The following is a 17,108-nucleotide window of genomic DNA, read 5'->3' as shown; positions in this document are numbered from 1 at the left end:
TACCCAGGGCTCAGTTTACACCTATCACCATTTCTAGCCACTGGGAGACCATAGGCAGGCAACTCATATTAATGTTAAAATAACTCCTGATTTGAAATGTTCATGCCATGGGACCCTTAAAAAATGTTTCCAACTATTGTTGCTCGAACTACTGATTGTTCTTCTGCATACAGACACAAAGAGTATAGAAGGATTGAGAGACAGCCGTCCCTCTCTGTAAAACCAGGCAGCGCTGATCAAATATAAACCAAGATTCTGTTACTGCATTACTCTACAATTTTTTTTCAGAAACATATTTTAGCTTAATGTTTAACTTTAATACCAGGTCGTTTGTTACCAGCCGACAGGCCATTATAATTCTGTGACGTGCTCGCATTACGTGACCCACCAGAGGGAGTGTTTATTGGTCCAGTGTGGCGTAGTGCATTCTGGTAGTTGTAGGTTTTCTACCTTTTAAGCAAAAGGAAATACCACAGCCCCTTTTCTCTGTTTCCTCTGGCCACGTAGCAACAATTTAAAACATGTTTTTGCGATTTTACTGCAGATACAGCCCAGGTTTATGAAGACCCTCTTTCCAGCAGTAAAATAGTTCTTGAAGTCTTAAGACAATTTAAGTCTCTCTTATCTTCCCTCTCAGATGCTTTCTTTGTCTAGCCAACTGTGTGTTTAGTTTTAAAAACGGTAACCATTAATTAAATAACTAACTGACTGACTGAACTCTGTCATCAAGACGTTCATGTGCACACATCAAGACTTAATGTGCAGTTTCAGTAACATTTTGAGCTGATTGCATTGAAACTAAAACGACCTGATCTCCAGCTGAAAATTGCGTGATTCAGGACTTACGCGTGAGGGCTGGTGTTTTGGAAGATTTCCAGCATACAAGAGCAGGTGATGTTCCAGACATCGGGGCTGAACTTCTCTCCGTTCAGAATCACCAGGTTCTCCAGACAGTTTGTCCCCGACCGAGCCAGCTGCTCGTTGTCTGTACAAGAAAGGTAATGACTGTAAAGCAGATCTGACACAAATACGGAGAACTTCACGCTAAAAACGTTTGAAAATGCATAACGTTTGCTGCTTTTACGCCTCATGTCCACTACTCTGTCGTTTCGAATGGAGACATTTGAAACACTGCTGACCCCAATTTAGTCAAACCCTGGAAAACTCTTGGGGGTTGCATTTGGTCTGGGTGGGCAAAATCAAAGACCTTTGAAAATGAGGACGTAGACACCCACGTCAGTCAGTCTCATCAGCTAGCCAGGCCCTCTGCCTTATGAGCAAGATCTGCTCTTTGTGTGGACAGATGAGCATTATGAGTGTTCTGCTTTACCCATCTAAATAAATCTGAACACCCACCTTGCCTGACACACCACTGTAGCTGTGTGAAAATGTCAACCAGCAGGATTTCGCTGAGAGGCTCATAAAACTGGGTGAACACATCACAGATGGCATACAGAGCATGGTTACATGTTGTCGTCATCCACTCGTGTTTCTGGAGGCAAACAAGAGACAAACATTAGCACATGTGTTAGGTTTTTTTTCCAAAATTCCCCATTTCATTCTCTATGTGTCTACAACTTAATAACAGTTTTGAGGTATTCTGCCTCTACAAATCCTAAAAGAGGACATCCTTCAAATAAGTATGTAGGTTGTCAAAACATGAACAACAACATGGGACTTGACGGCTTGCTTCTGGTAATGTCTGACCTCTGTCTGCTGCTCAGGGAGCTTCATGTTGTCAAAGATGCGGAAGACGATCCTGAAGAGGTCGTGCCACCAATGCTTCTCGAAGGTGTGACCGTAGCTCTTCATGATCTCAAACATGACTGTGAGACCTCTGTCAGAAAGAAAGAAGGACAAACTTCAGTCTCGTTGCTTTACAGCTCTGCATCCGGCCTGAGAAAGAGTGCGTAGTACGGGATCACTAGCTCAAGAACATGAGTGAGAGACATTAATCCTGCTTCTTGTCACTCTTATGAGGTCATCTTTTCAAGTGCTACATATTTATTCTTAAATTTGATTAGTCCAGTGAATTGTCAGTTTGAGCTACACTCCACGCTGAGCTGTTTTTCTACCTGGTCCGGACATCTAGCTTGCAGCGGTTGATGATACAAGAGAGCTCAAACAGAATGGGAAACCAGCCGCGAACCCACACCCGATCACCGGGGGCAACATTCATGTCATCACTGGTGTATTCCCTCAGGGCCTGGACAGGGACACATGAAGTGTAATACCACATTGTTATTTTTTAAGAAACTATATAGTGCTGTTTGCAAATGATAGACACAAGCCATTAACCATTTATCTTGTTACACAATTGTCATTTCATTGAACCGGTGTAGTAACATTTCAGCTGTTCCGACCTGTGGCCTTTCTGAGACGTATTTAGCGCAGTGTCGGATGAGTCTGATGGCCTCCATGCTGGTGTCAGGAAAAGCTGCGTTGCACACAAACTCAGACAGGCACTTCACTGCATCTTGGAACGAATCAATAGCAGCTGCAAAGTGCTGCTGGAAGGTGTTCACTGAGGAAAGAGGGATGAAGAGAAGGAAAGAAAATAAGAAAACAAGAATGATTGGTTGGATAAATCTTCCCTGCCATTAATTCTCACACTCACACTAAAAATCCATCTCGCTGTCAGCTAAACACTTGTCTCTGTCATTTGTTTCTTTTAATCACCGGAGCCAAAATGGCTACCCTGAGGAAAGAGCTGCAGTCATACTCACTGACAATGTGGCCAGTGGTCTGGAAGGCAAGCTCCACTATGGTCTCATCGTGGTCGGAGGCTGCCTGGTGAAACACTGAGAAGATGTTCTTCCAACCTGAACGGATGTTGGCCGCCTGGGAGTTCACCATCTGAGCCACACACCTGATCACCATGTCTCTTATTGTGGGGGACCTGGGGAGGAATGGGGGGGTGTTAATATGGTGCAATGCTGTGAAAAACACTCTCTCTTTACATCTTCTGTAGCAGGGTACCACCCAGAATTTTACAAGTTAAATTTAAGACCTTTTTAATAACACCTAGGACTGTATGCACACTTCAAAGCCATATAATGGAAAATAAGTGTGGAGTTTAAGACTGAGAGAAAAACAATTTACAAAGTAATGTTACCTAATTTAACAAATCATTTTTATGAGGTGTTTTTTGTAAATATCTGTCACATTTCAAGCTTTAATTCTATGAACCAAAAACTATAAAATAAATAAAATTAAAACCTTACCCACACAACATATGTATTTATATTACAGTATTTATTTTTGTCCTACAAAAGTACAAAAAAGTAAGACCTTAGTAAACAAAAAAATCTAATACTTTTAAGGCTTTATTTTTTAGAAAATTAAGACCCCGTGGGTACACTGTGTATACAACCCATTTGTGCTCCACTATTCCTAACCATTCTTACTCCTATTACCCTGTAGAGATTTTCTAGGCCACTTTTAGAAAGTACAGTCTCCCATCCCCATCTGGCCATATTACAATACATTACCTGTTCTTCTTCATGATGTGCTCAAAAGGCCTGAGGAAGTCTTTCTGGAAGCGGAAGTTGGCCAGCTCCCCTTTCTCCAAGAACTTCATGGAAAGCTGCCTCAGTGAGTCCACAGCGAAGATGGCTACATCCTCATTGGGGTTACAGCCCACCTGGGAAAAGACAGCCAGGAGCAGAGCTCAGCAATGCAGTGAATTTAGTTCACTTAAATAGATGAGTTGTTTCTTTCCAAGACAGTTTGGTCCATATGTGTACTGTATACTCTATACTCTAATTTAATTGAACTTAACATGTATTGATTTTATTTGGGCCACATGGGGGCAGCGCAGCAGGCTGTAAACACAACACTGGCATATATACTGTATATAGTTGATACAGAGCAACATAAGTATTCATCTAGAGATGCGTTTCAGGCCACTTAGTGAATTATTACAATAATTATTTGACTTATTTTCACCGACTGCACAAAATAATTATATAGAGATAGATCTAAAATTGTTTTATTGATGCACTATTTCTGCTATGTTTGTATCTTCAATTTGATCAACTATGCATCTGTATTTTCAGTGACATGATAAATGAAAAGCTCAGTAAAGGACAGTGCAATCCTTTCTTTTAGTGGAATGGGGTAGACTTGATATTTTGTACATTCTTAAGACAAAACATGCCCCACCTTAGTAGATTAAAATAAATGACCAAATATATATATATATATATATATATATATATATATATATATATATATATATTATTATATATATATATATATATATATATATATATATATATATAGGACAAAACTAATAGCACATAGCAGCAGGGAGTCCCACCAAAAGATCATCACCCCACACTAAAGCACATGACACTGTAGCTCACACTTTATTTTCTACTTTTTGTTACTGACCTTGTTGAAATGGTCTCCTATGACCTGCCAAATTCGAGACCACTGCAGCCTGATGCGGTTCATGTTATAGTAGGAGATTTCCACAATCTTTTGCAAGCTGAACATCCTCGCCTGGTGCGCTGAGGCCAGCTCATCCATGGACACCGCACACAGCCACCGCACAAAGTCCACTGGATACCATTAAACAGCAACACACGATAAATAACTTCTCTTTCTTTGTAACATACATAAACAGAGATATTGTAGGCCACACTCACCAATTGCATTTCCATCTAGCCTGGTTGAACCAGTGAAGATCCTGCAAATATAAAAGCAGCGTTAGTACCTGTAGGGAAAAGACACCTTCATTCATCATAAAGGGCCGTATATAGAGTAGATAATGCTAATATTGTTATTATTAATGTCCTGTATTAGAGTACTTTTAGGGGCATTTTGTCTTACCGGTCCACAGCTACCACCACACTCTGAGAGCTGGTCTCTCCTACTGACTCCTGGATGTGAGCCATCTGTCTCTTGTCTTGACTTCCCACCAGGTTACCTTCACCATTAAACACATTAAACATGAGCTAATGTATACAGTCAGGCATCACGACTTTTAATAGCAAAGTGAATAAGGTATTAATGTAGCATGCTTGTGTGCTGTTATATCTAATTAAGATATTCACAAAGAAAACATTGTTTTTACATTAAACAAAAGCTGCTTTGAGTTAATATGTGATATTTAGTGGCTTGAAAAAGTAAACACCAGCTATACCTCATAGGACACTGGAATCTGTGCAATTTCATTTCATACAGTGCAATATTTAATACAGTACACCTTTCCATCTGTGCCATATTATTTACTTAATATTAGTACTTAATCATTTCATTCCTCACTGTGCAATATTATTTATTGAGTGTTAACACTTACCTATGCTTATTCAAGCTGATTTATATATGTATACTTGACAGTCACTACACTTTATATCTTTGACTTATATTTGATATTTTATACTGTTATATTCTTATATTTTTTGTGTCAACACTGCAAAGGGATTGCTTTAATCTCGTTGCACAAGTACCGTGTACTTGTGTATAATGACAATAAAGGCATTCTATTCTATTCTATTACTGTAGAAGCACAACAGTAACTTGTAGTTTTGATAAGAATCCTCAACATAGAGAAAACTCAGGAGACAAACAAAAGAGTCAGGAGTTAAATTGTGAATAGAAGATATGGTCTGTGTGTGTGTCTCTTACCCAGGCCCAGGGGCATAAACTCCTCTGTGCCAGAGGGTAAGCCTTTGATGCCAGCCTCCTTGTCCCGGACCACCCCTGAGATGTAGCGCGTCTTTACCCCTGTGCCAATCAACTGGGCGAGCTCCAGCTGACTGATGCACCTCAAGATCTACAACACAAATAATGTCTATGGGTTGTATATTTTATTCATTTTAGAATAGATTTGATGAGCTATGAACAATTTTGATCCAGTTTATGTGAAAAAAATACATCCTTAACAAAATCATAAATTAGTGATCATAAATTAGTACTTTTATTATTCATCTCTAAAAGGTTGAGGCATTTTCCTTGGGATGCAAGAATACAATTTACCAGGGCCCCTATTTATCAAGCATCTCACAAGCTATCTTTTGCGATGAAAATGGACTAACAGTGATATTGGCACTTCAAAATAGTCCGTTTTTTGATTCAAAATGCAAGAAATGCAACTTCTTTTTATGTTTGTCTCATGTTAATAGGCAAATATAAGTGACTAAGCTATCTAGGTTACATATGAAAAACTATGCCCCAAAATAAATCTCATAATCATATTTACCAATCCACTGGCAAAAGGCTTTAAGTAAATACTGGCAAGATCAAATTAAAACTGAACATCCATGAAGGGAGTATATATTGCAGTGCTGTTGTATTAGACTGCATTAGTTTGTTCTAGGTGTATCTAACAAATTTGCAGCTGAGTGTATGTGCAAGTTATCTGATAACTAGTTATATATGTTTTCCTTGTGCTGCTACTGCTCATAGGTAGTCACCTCATGCCAGGAGTTGCCCAGGTAGTTTCCGTCTGTGTGGGCCACAGTGATCAGGGTCTTGATGGTGTCAATGTTCTTCTGCTTCATCTCTGTGATGCTGGAACTGGCTGTCAGCAGGGTGAATCTGGCCAAGGCTTGGACGTATGCGTCTCGCTCCAACTAGAGACAGGAGGGCCAGTCACTACACAGTCACAGTTTCATGCCGTTTTAAACACTGAGAACACTGAGCCAATATCATGTTCATGTGACATAATAGTGTAATATAAATATCAGGCTCAATGTGTGTGTAAAAGACCAGTAGACCTGCATGCTGAAGATGCAGGCGATCCTGATGGCACATCGAATTCCCTCCAGACACAGTGAAGCTACCTCTGGGTCGTCACAGTCCTGCAGTCCTACGCTGAACGCTGCCAGCAAGGGGGTCCAGGCCAGCTACAACATACACAAATTATCGGCATGTGAACATTTCTAAAAGGTAGACAAATCACTATATTGGTTTTACAGTTTGCCTCTCTGGTTATAATACACATTCCCCTGTTCAAAGATCTGGATCAATCTAATCAGGAATGTAAAGGAAGTGAACCAAGTAAAAAGTAGCACCTTGAACATGGGCCTGACATGCTCCAGGTGTGTAGCGCTGAAGAAGGGAGCCTGAGCGTGGCTGACAGCCTCCATCAGAGCTTTAGCTGTCTTCGCCATCTGCTCCATCTCCATGTTGTACAGCAGGCGCCGCTGCTTCTCACTGGGTACACCTGCAGGGAGGAGGACATAAAGGTTTCTGATGTTTTTCAGCAAACAGTGAATAGTGTCAGGGAGATCCTGAGCCAAGAGGACACAGATGTGATACATCACCAGTCGGTTGGCTTTCTTTTTTTTCTTCTTTTTTTTTTTCTTTTTTCAAACCAGCCAGTGTGGGACAGAAGCAAACTTCAGAGAAAACTTTTATTTCAGAGAGTAATGCTGACAGAATGAATGGAGACAAGTACTCACTCTGCTTGGTGGACTTTGGGGTGATTGAGTACTCTTTGCTCTCCTTCATGGCAATCTTCTTGCCTGCGATCTCATCATAAATGGAAGATAGATACTCTTCAGGAAGGTCCTTACTGTCGTTAATACCGCGATTCATCTTGATGTACTGCTCCTTTGTCATCTTGTTCTTCACCTACATGAATGAAGAAGATCGAGAAAGGCAGTTGGAGTGATTGATTAAAAAGGGAGCAAATTGGGAGTGTAGGAATGGGACACAGTGGAAAACATTTCCTGCTGAGCTATTCAAGCATTGCCTATTTAAAAAAAAATAAGATCGCATCACAAATAAGATGCCTAATGTCTTGCCATACTCAGGTGTTAGCTCTTATCATTGTTTGGTCTTTATGCACTGGGGGATATTTACTAGGCCTGCTGCAAATTACTGCCAGGGTGAAAAAAACACTTCAATATTATGCAGGGTAATTACTAAACTGCAGACATTAATGAATCCAGCCACAGTTCACCCGATTTGCTAATTTGATGCACACTGCACATGTCTGGGAAGCAGTGGAGCAAAAATAAAAATGTAATTGGGGGGAGTGTTTAAGTTTTAACTCTTTTGACTATATTATTTCTGAAATAAAGATAACAAGCCAATTTTTCTTTTAGATTACAGGCTGTCTTATCACACTGGTCTGGATCAGTTATGAAAGCAGATGAAGCTGAAAGCAAAAAGCTACTGAGGGAAACAGGCAGGTACAATAGTGTGGAGGAAAAACAGACTGTTGCTGCTGCTCTTTTGTCTTGCTGGGGTGTGGTGATGTATGTAAGTATGCATGCATATTTTAATTTACTGAAAGAAAATTCCTAACTGCTGTCAAAGTGTTTTCATTGTCTCATCGTGTGTGTGTTTCTCTCTCTCTCACTTCCCCTCATGGCTATAGTCTCTGTGTGTGTCTCACAGTGTGCCATATTTTACTACTGCTTTTCCCAGACTTTCCCAGAAAGACAAGATACACTTGCATCCTGGATGATGCCATGGCCTACATACAGAGATCAAGGTGATGAGAGTAACAGGACATAAAACAGTCCACAGTTCTAACCTGAGGACTGTGCAGGTCTGTGGTGAGCATAATGATGGAGTATGCCAGCACGTAGGCAGTATCTGCACTGGCAAACAGAGTCTGGCTGCAAAAGAGAACACATCAAGGCAACGGTTAGTAATTTGTTTTCTTTTTAATCAAACGTGAACGTCTGCGACTAAAAATAAAAAAAGACTGTGGTCTTTTGAGGATGATTTATGGTTTTGCGTTGGCTCTATGCAGGGCTTTGGCCGTAAACTACGTAAGTGGCCCAAAGTTTATACTTGTACGTTGGTGTGTGCATGAATCTCTAAGCAAATAGCAAGGCCGGCTTGTGCGTGCATGGGGAGTGTGTAGTTGAGTGCGTGAGAGAGTGACGGGGATTAGCTTCGGAGCGAGGACACTAGAGAGGCATAGCGGGAGAAACAAAGTGTCTCATTTGCGCTTCCTGACCACAGTGGGAAATTTGAAGCAGGAAAAGTTAACCCTCTCCTTGATTACATGTTGTTTATGGAGAAGGAGAACCGGAGAAAGGTCGGTATTTCCACGTATCTAGATACGTAACCACATTGTCAATTTAACGCAGAACCATAAATCATCCTATATTTTTCAAAAGGAAATCTAAAGTGGGTCTTACCCCTGGTTGCACTCCAAGTATCGAGCAGCAAACTTCTCCATCAGCCTGTCAATCTTCTGGGCCTCACCAGGCAGCCTGAAGCCTTCCAGGAACGCTCGGAGTGCTGAGACAAAGTCCCGTCCACAAAAGTCCAACTGGTCCACATAACAGTACATCACTTCTTTATTGAACTTGATGTTCTCGCCCACGAACTCTCCCACCTGGGTCTGTGGGTGCAGAAATAAAGCAGTTGGTAGGATTGCTTCCGTGAATAAACAGTTTTGTTTTTTGAGAACACACAAAGCTCTGTATATTTTAAGTTTGGGCAATCCCTCACAGTGTCCAGTCGGTCCTCCTGGTGTAGGAACTGGGCGATGTCCTCAGCTGTGGAACCCAGCATGCCCTGGTCCTGCAGGTACTGAATACCTCGCTTCGGCTTCTTGTTAAAACTGGGAAGAGAAAATAGGAAAACCTCAGTGCTCATCTATCCGAAACAACAACAAAAAGAATTAAGTATAAAGGAGAAATTATTCCAATATTGGACTGTTCCATTGATAAAGGCTAATCCTAAGTGACCCTAACCAGGTTGAGAAAAAGGTTCTCACAGTTCAATGCCGTGCTCGATGATGTCCTTCTGCTGTTTGATAACCTCGTACTGCTCCGGATGGTCAGCCTGGGAAACCGCAGCGATGGAGGAGACGGTGGAGTCTAGCGAACTGATGCTGTCTCGACGTCCTGCCAGTGGATCTGGGAGCTTCAGCTCTCCTCCATCACTATCAGATGGATGCTCCTGGCCTTCAAATAATAATGATATGTTTAGACTTCCCCCACTCTCCTGTAGATTCTTCACATATTTACTGTACACTACACACTTACCAAGGTTGGCTTGAAGGTTTGGATTGACATACATGTCTTTGCTCCACTCCACCATACATTTGAGGACGGACACCAGACACTCCAAACCCTTCTTACGTAGGCTCAGTTCCTGTGAATTAATATAGAACCACCCTGTTCATTTAAACAGTCACACACATTCACATACGGCATGTTACACACAAAACATGACGTATGAAACTATGGCCAAAAGAGTCCTTCCTCCCCTTTTGTAACATTACAACTAGGTGCTTGTAGTTTTTTGTTTTTTAGTTTAGTACAATTACAATGTAATAACTTGGATTTCATTTATAAATATGAAAACATTGAGAAGTCATTGTCTGTCATTGACCAGAAAGATAACCTATTTTTATTTTTTAAACTTGTGCTCCTACGTTGATCTTTACAATATGCAACACTGAATCCCTGAGTGCACGTGTACCTGCAGAGGAGTCATCCCAAGCTCCTGACCACTCCTGCCCTGAGCAATCTTAGACAAGTCGTTGACAAGGCGCTCAAAGATGTTGGCTGCATTCAAGTCACAGTCATAGTTCACGTAGATGTCAACCACACACTGAGCATCTGGGGGGGGGAAGGTATAACAAAAATGTTTTAAAAATTGTATTCAATAAAATGAAGACTCAACAATGCACTGTACAAGTGATGACTTGACTTGCAGCACTTCTCATATCCATGCCAAGGGTTTTCCTGCATAGACAGTTGATGAGGAGATTATTTTCTTGTCAGATTAGTCTATGGAAAAGATCTTAAGCTCTTCAAAAAGAATCTACATACAACCACAGTTGTCTCCCTCCTCATATTTACAACTTTCTTTCATGCAAACTGCATGGATGAATAAATGAACCAATGTCTTGGTCTTCTATGCTTGGGCAGTGTCAGACATTATAAAACAATGTTTTTAGATTGGCAAGGAGGGAAGAGGTGATCTTCTTGTGTACTCAGAAAACTAAAATTGTTCTGTGATGAAGCTTGTAAGAAAACAAAAAACATTCTCCTTCCATCACATCAGTTGCCAAATATGGCACAAGCATTTAGCTCTTTCCATTTGTCATGTCAATAAAGCTGTAAGTAACATTAACATAAGTCCCCCATGTCTAAATGCTAAAAGCCGTCACTTTAACAGCTAGATGTAATGTACTTCAAGTCTGTTAGGGTTTTTAGTTTGACTGTGTATGTCGAATTCTTCAGTTATAAGTTGAGAAAAGCTTGTGTCAGTGGATTTGTACCTGCACAGATGCGTGTTAGTGTCTGGATAACCATCCACTTGTGCTCAAACGAGCTGGTCGACGTCTCCAGGATGGTCAGAAAGATCTCCCGGAAAAACACCTGAGACAAGGTGGACGACGGGAGATAGAAGTCAGGAGATTAAGTGACTCTTTAATCAAACAAGCAGCAACAGGTAACATTTTCCTCTTCCGCCGTAGCTACGCCAGACAAATAACAAAGACGAGACTCTGCGTCTGTACCTCAATCTGCATCTTCAGGTGGACCTTGAAGTGGGAGAGCAAGGTGAGGAAGATAGCGAGAGAGAGCTCAAAGACCTCAGGCACAGAGGAGACACCATTTTTGGACAGCGCCACGCACAGATACTGTTTGATGGCGTTGACAAACATCTCGTGTGTGCGGAACACCGGCCCGGCGCCCTGCAGCACAGACAGCAGCAGCTGCAGGGAGACAATCTTGGACCGCAACTCATGGGACCTGCAGAGGAGAGGAATTGTATGGGCATCAGTTACACTTTATGCCTTAAGTGTATATATAAAAAAAGGAAATAGACAAAGACACTAAAGCAGCATATTGATGTGCCTTCCATCATCATTCTATTAATTTAATGTAGACCAGTCTGACTTCTGTGTGAGCTTCCTCCAGGCTCAGTTTACTCTGCCCTATTAACACAGACTGGCTCATGGTCTAGTGTTACAGTAACTAGAGATGACAGGGCCACACAAGAATGGAAAAGGGCAAGTTAACCTGTGGCTACTGAGATGAAGAGCTGTACGTAAGCAGAAGGCATTTATATTCATTTTGGCAAAGTGCTGCCATAAGATGGACCAAAAGTGGGTCAAGGAAGGTTGTCAGAGTACAACGTTGATGATTTAAGACACTTGTTGCGTGCTTCCATAGAAGTTATCATCATATGAAAAGATTCTAGTTCTTCTAAAAAAACATCTTAATGTTATGTAAAAAAGAAACAAGGCCAACTGAGATGAGACTTAAGAGGTGTGGCTATGGTACGTTATCATTCATTTAGAAGTGAAGTCATAGGAAACAACACTGACTTTGGGTCTGGAGGTCCTTCAGCCAGAGGCTTCATGGAGAGTTTGCAAAGAGAGCGGAACACTAGAAAGGCATCTTTCTGCAGGATGTGGGAGAATCGAGCAGCACCGTGGGGTCCCTGCAGGGCCTCAGCATCCTGAGACAGAGGAAGAAAGTCAGTCTTAACTTTTTATGCAAGCAACATGTCTGCATTATTAGGGGTGTTAAAATTAATCATTGCATTGATGCATCGCAATTCGGACATGGATGATGCAACAATGCAGTGACAGACCATAATCGATTATTGCCTACTGATGTTACTTGTTGATTCTCCGGTCGCGTTTTCTTTTTGGCTGCTATGTTCGGACACCACTACATTCAGGAAGTGTCTTTTTTTAAGAGTAGATACAATAAAAAGGGGAGTTCTTATCTGACTGCTTGAATGTGCTTTAATGTGTAGCAATATATAATATTGAGGAGGTGACGCATCGTGACATTGAATTGATTCAAATCGTAAGACCAGTGAAGATTCACACCCCTAGTCTTTGTGAAAAAAGAAAAGCAACAGCTCTGATTTGTCAAGCCCTAAACAGTTTTGGTGGAGGGACAATTCCATATGGATTATTTGTGGCTGGGCTCTAGATGTGTCCAGAGGCCCTGAGGTGTGAGTCAATAACCTTATCAACAGGATAACTTCTGCTCATCACATTCTGGTAGCAGCAGTGCATTTTGCTGCTTACTAGTTTTCTATTACATTACTGAACTCTTCTCTCTTCAACTTGCTTTGGCTGTGCACAGGTGGGACTGACGAGAGCAACTAAACAGTGCGGATGTTTTGTAAAACCGATAAAAAACAAAGAAGTAGAACATTTCTACACAAGGGAAGTAAGCTTTCTGAACCATGTCTGGCTATAGGTGGGGCTGCCTGTATACTTGCACATACTCTACATGTGCACACGCTTACAAGGGTTTACAACAAACAAGAATAAAATACTCAAACTTAAATCAGATTCCCTTACCTGTAAGATCATACCAGCACTTAAGGATAAACAATCTAACTGGTATAATCAGTCATTACTTTGATAATGCTAATTATTTTTGCTCCTGTTCAATAGCTTCATACACTTTAAGCTGAGATGAATGCAAGAAACTTTAAGCCAGGTCACCGAGGTAGAAATGCAATGCACAAGTTTAAACATCAAATTTAAGATTTGGCATATCTAAACCACAAAAGAATAATGATCTACAAGCAACTAGTTTCTGTCCACACTGTGCTTCCTCTCAGCAACCTACTGATTAATAACCAGTGGTATTAACACCTCTCACCAGCATATCTGTGGAGGAAACAGAAGAGCGGTCCTCAATGATGCCGTTCATATGCTGACCCTCTGTTCTGACTCCGGGGGGAGCAACCTCTGTCTGCTCATCAACAGGGTGGGCTGGGTGCTCATCTACTGGAGGGGAGGCCAGATGGGATATTTTCAGGTCATGACCATTAAAGAAAAACACTTGCCAACAAGTGTTGAGAGGATAACAAAGAGAAAAACAGCATAGACAAGTAAGTTGGGACCTGTTCCGCTGTGTATCTGTGTTGGCTGTTGCGCTCCCTCCTCTCCTGCAGTTTCTGCAGACTCTGCTGGATTTGGACTGCTCTCTGGTTTGTCCCCTTCCTCCGCTGGCTCAGCTGCTGTAGGAGGTGTTGCTACATCTTCATCTTCAAAAGCTGAATCTGATGTAAACAAATGAATCATGAAAATAAGAGTTAGTAAAAGAGTTGGAGGAGAAACTAATGGGAACATTTTTTAATCCTCAAATGGAACTTAAATTTTAAACTGAAAACTGGGAACGCAAGTTGACACATACCTCTGGAGGGTGTGATCTGTTCTGCTCCTCCATTACTCGGAGCGTTGACGCCCTCAGGTTCTCCATTGAATGATGGTGTGTCTGGCGCCTGGTCCTGGTCCAGGTCGGGGGCTGACGGTGGGGGTGTGGAGCTGGTGGGGTTGGTGGTAGTGAGGTCTGGAGAACTGGCCGCCGGGGACAGGGAGTGCTGGAACTCCGGAGTAGGTGTCCGGTCAGATCGGGAGGAGCCGGACCTCCGATTACCAGGGACTGGGGACGGGTTCTGCTGGGGCAGACGAAGCCGGTCTTTCTCCTGCTCCTGAGCCTCCAGAGCCTGTGGAGGCAGTGGAAGTAGAAGAGGAGCCATGTAGAGGAACTGTTATACACAATGGAATTTGGAAAAATTGGATTAAAATAAACTGTCAATTAATTATTAAACATATTATTGCTAAACGCGACTAGCTGATTCACAGCCTGCAATTCCACAATATTTCAATTTGAACCACCACAGGCTGTGACCACTGACCGCAGCAGAGTGGCAGCTATGGTTGTAGGATTGGATGCAGGACTGGTGCGCTGAAACAAAACTTATCTAGATACCAGGTGAGAGTTTTGCAGTCACGTCAACCTAATGGTTAATGCATTTTATGTTTAGACTTCTATCAATTAGTTGGTCGTTTGGCCACTGTAGGTTGAAATGTGATCGTGCATTGATGTTAACATTAGTCATCAGACATGCACTGAGGGTCATGAAAGCTCCTCGGCCACAGGTCTCTGTAGCTAATGTTAAGATAATTAGCGTAAGCTAATTATTGAAAGTGGTTACTGCGACTGAGACAAGTTGGGGCTGTAGCTGTGATTAGGTGGACAGGGCTATATAGCTACGCTGTAATTAAGGCCATGGTTGTAGTGTAGGCTGGGGCTGTTTGATTAGGACGGCTTTGACACATGCGTTTGAGTGAGTACTGGTCACACAGATAGAAGCATCAAACCCTGGCAGGAGTGCCTGGCTTCACGGCACTTAACTGTCAAACGTTACTATCTCAGATGCTGTAAGGAGTATCCAGACAGTTCTAAATCCAATCCACAGCAGTAGTCTAAGCCTGGCCTTCCTCTTTATGTTGTTGCCTTTGTGCAGCCCAAAACTCTCTGTATTTGTTTTTTATTTATTAAGTATTGCATAACAGAAAATGAAATATCTTTCTTTTCTCACTTTAATCAAACATTCTAATGTGCTGATATGTTTGGCCTTTTTTGGACATCGGTTGTATGGATAGAGTAACGATGTTTAATGCACTAACAGCCTGGTTTTCCATGCGTGTGAAGATAACGTTAAGCATCTGCGTGAGGGTGGCCTTAGCGGTGGTCTGGTTGATGAGGTTGCGGCTGGCCAGGTAGATGTTGTAGCAGGTTCTGACGGTAAGAAGCACCGTGCCCTCGTGGATCTCTATGTGCGGGGAGGTCACCGCCGTCAGCAGGGCCTGCACGGAGAGAAAAGGTGGTCAAGTCAAGACAGGAAGTCAAGTCAAGACAGGATGTCTTGTTTAGAAGATGCTGCAGCTGCTGAATCACCACTCCACTTCCCCACTGATGTGGCACGTTAAAACCGCAGAAGTATACTTTTCTCATTCTCTGCTACTCCATGTCTGGTATAGAGTTCAATTTTCCATTTATAGATAAATTATTAGAATAATAAAAAAATAAAAACATAATTTTGTGTTTAAGTTTGTATTTTTCAGTCTTAATTAACTGCACTGACATTCCGGTGTCATTCAGCAGTGAATGTAAAACAAACAGATGTTAATAATCTGCTATAAATCTTATATCAACAGTAACAAAACGGTGGGAGTCTTAAAGCAGGAGAGACTTTGCCCTTTCCAAACAACCAGGATCTGTAATTCATTTAGAGGAAACTTCAGTACGCCACGGTTATGAATCATATCTACTGTGCAAACACAAAGGCAGGTTGTCAAACCAAAGAAGTGACCAGTAAATGGGAATAAAAGGTCTGAGAAAGATGATGAACGTGTGCAATGATTAGGATGTGTTACAAGGCTTCACTATAAACTAAATAGGATATTAAGTCAATCCTCTCTCACAAATTCAAAATGTGACAATACAGAATATTGGACATTTTAAACATTTTCTAGAGTGTGAAACCTGTTCAGAAAGGAAAGCAAGAATGAATTTCACCTGTTCTTTACATTCATTAAAAGTTACAATCTCGAAGGTCTCTGTTCTGTTGTCTGTGGTGGCACGATAAGCCGTAATTGCAAGTGTGATCTCATTTTCTCTTGTTTTCTGAAGTTTCATTTTGTGTAGTCAACGCTCTTTTCTGCGTTTGTTTGACTGTAGTGACCGTTTACTCACAGCGCTGGCAGAGACCAGAAAACATAGTACACACACACACACACACACACACACACACACACACACACACACACACACACCCCACACCACCACACACACACACACACACACACACACACACACACACACACACACACACACGTTGAAGAGCGAGTCTGTTGAGTTAGCACCGCCTACCCTCTCTGGCAGACTAACCACTGCTGGGTGATGATAACATGTCACTAACTAAGCGCCAATTGTGATTTTCTCAGGAATGCACCCAGTTAGTATCACTGGGCCACAGGCTCAACCAACAATGTGTTTCCTCATTCGAAGATGTGACTAAATTCACATTCAGTTAAACGAAAATCTTCAAGATTATTCCTTTAAGGTGCAACAAATGAAGGATGTCAGTCTTAAAACCCTTCAAATCCATTTGTAGGAAAATGTGGTAACAAAAAATTAAGTAGTTGAATTTGTGTGATCATAGATATTGAGTAGTAAATTATGGGTATAACAACTTGATTAAGACGCACAAAAAGGCATAGCAAGGCATGCATATACAGTACTGTGCAAAAGTCTTAGGCAGGTATGAAAAAATGCTGTAAACAAAGAATGCTTTCAGAAATATAAATAATTATTGTTTCTTTTTTATCAATTTACAAAATGCAAAGTGAG

At 41.5% G+C, this 17,108-nt stretch overlaps 1 protein-coding gene across 3 annotated transcripts in view; it reads right to left on the bottom strand.

Annotated features, from left to right (window-relative positions):
* arfgef2 (ADP-ribosylation factor guanine nucleotide-exchange factor 2 (brefeldin A-inhibited)) overlaps positions 1-17,108 on the bottom strand; it is a 26,717-nt gene that overhangs the window by 5,150 nt on the left and 4,459 nt on the right. Inside the window, exons 5-32 of one of the 3 annotated variants that reach the window (XM_032521046.1) lie at positions 15,383-15,562; positions 14,103-14,415; positions 13,810-13,968; positions 13,566-13,690; positions 12,263-12,396; positions 11,450-11,684; positions 11,210-11,309; positions 10,405-10,544; positions 9,966-10,074; positions 9,695-9,884; positions 9,427-9,538; positions 9,111-9,316; positions 8,495-8,579; positions 7,413-7,584; positions 7,023-7,174; positions 6,726-6,854; positions 6,423-6,581; positions 5,635-5,782; positions 4,837-4,933; positions 4,653-4,693; positions 4,396-4,565; positions 3,492-3,643; positions 2,727-2,899; positions 2,364-2,524; positions 2,076-2,206; positions 1,708-1,837; positions 1,357-1,492; positions 847-985 (exon numbers count right to left, since the gene is read on the bottom strand). In XM_032521046.1, coding sequence (XP_032376937.1) covers positions 847-985; positions 1,357-1,492; positions 1,708-1,837; positions 2,076-2,206; positions 2,364-2,524; positions 2,727-2,899; positions 3,492-3,643; positions 4,396-4,565; positions 4,653-4,693; positions 4,837-4,933; positions 5,635-5,782; positions 6,423-6,581; positions 6,726-6,854; positions 7,023-7,174; positions 7,413-7,584; positions 8,495-8,579; positions 9,111-9,316; positions 9,427-9,538; positions 9,695-9,884; positions 9,966-10,074; positions 10,405-10,544; positions 11,210-11,309; positions 11,450-11,684; positions 12,263-12,396; positions 13,566-13,690; positions 13,810-13,968; positions 14,103-14,415; positions 15,383-15,562 — 4,178 coding nt within the window. Of the gene's footprint in view, positions 1-846; positions 986-1,356; positions 1,493-1,707; positions 1,838-2,075; positions 2,207-2,363; positions 2,525-2,726; positions 2,900-3,491; positions 3,644-4,395; positions 4,566-4,652; positions 4,694-4,836; positions 4,934-5,634; positions 5,783-6,422; positions 6,582-6,725; positions 6,855-7,022; positions 7,175-7,412; positions 7,585-8,494; positions 8,580-9,110; positions 9,317-9,426; positions 9,539-9,694; positions 9,885-9,965; positions 10,075-10,404; positions 10,545-11,209; positions 11,310-11,449; positions 11,685-12,262; positions 12,397-13,565; positions 13,694-13,809; positions 13,969-14,102; positions 14,416-15,382; positions 15,563-17,108 lie in introns of all 3 variants that reach the window. The other 2 variants (XM_032521048.1, XM_032521045.1) reach the window with 2 other exon arrangements.

Source organism: Etheostoma spectabile, chromosome 7, assembly GCF_008692095.1.
Source record: "Etheostoma spectabile isolate EspeVRDwgs_2016 chromosome 7, UIUC_Espe_1.0, whole genome shotgun sequence".
Lineage (NCBI taxonomy): Eukaryota > Metazoa > Chordata > Actinopteri > Perciformes > Percidae > Etheostoma > Etheostoma spectabile.
The sequence above is the reverse complement of the archived record's forward strand: the minus strand, read 5'-3'. Positions and strand labels throughout refer to the sequence as shown.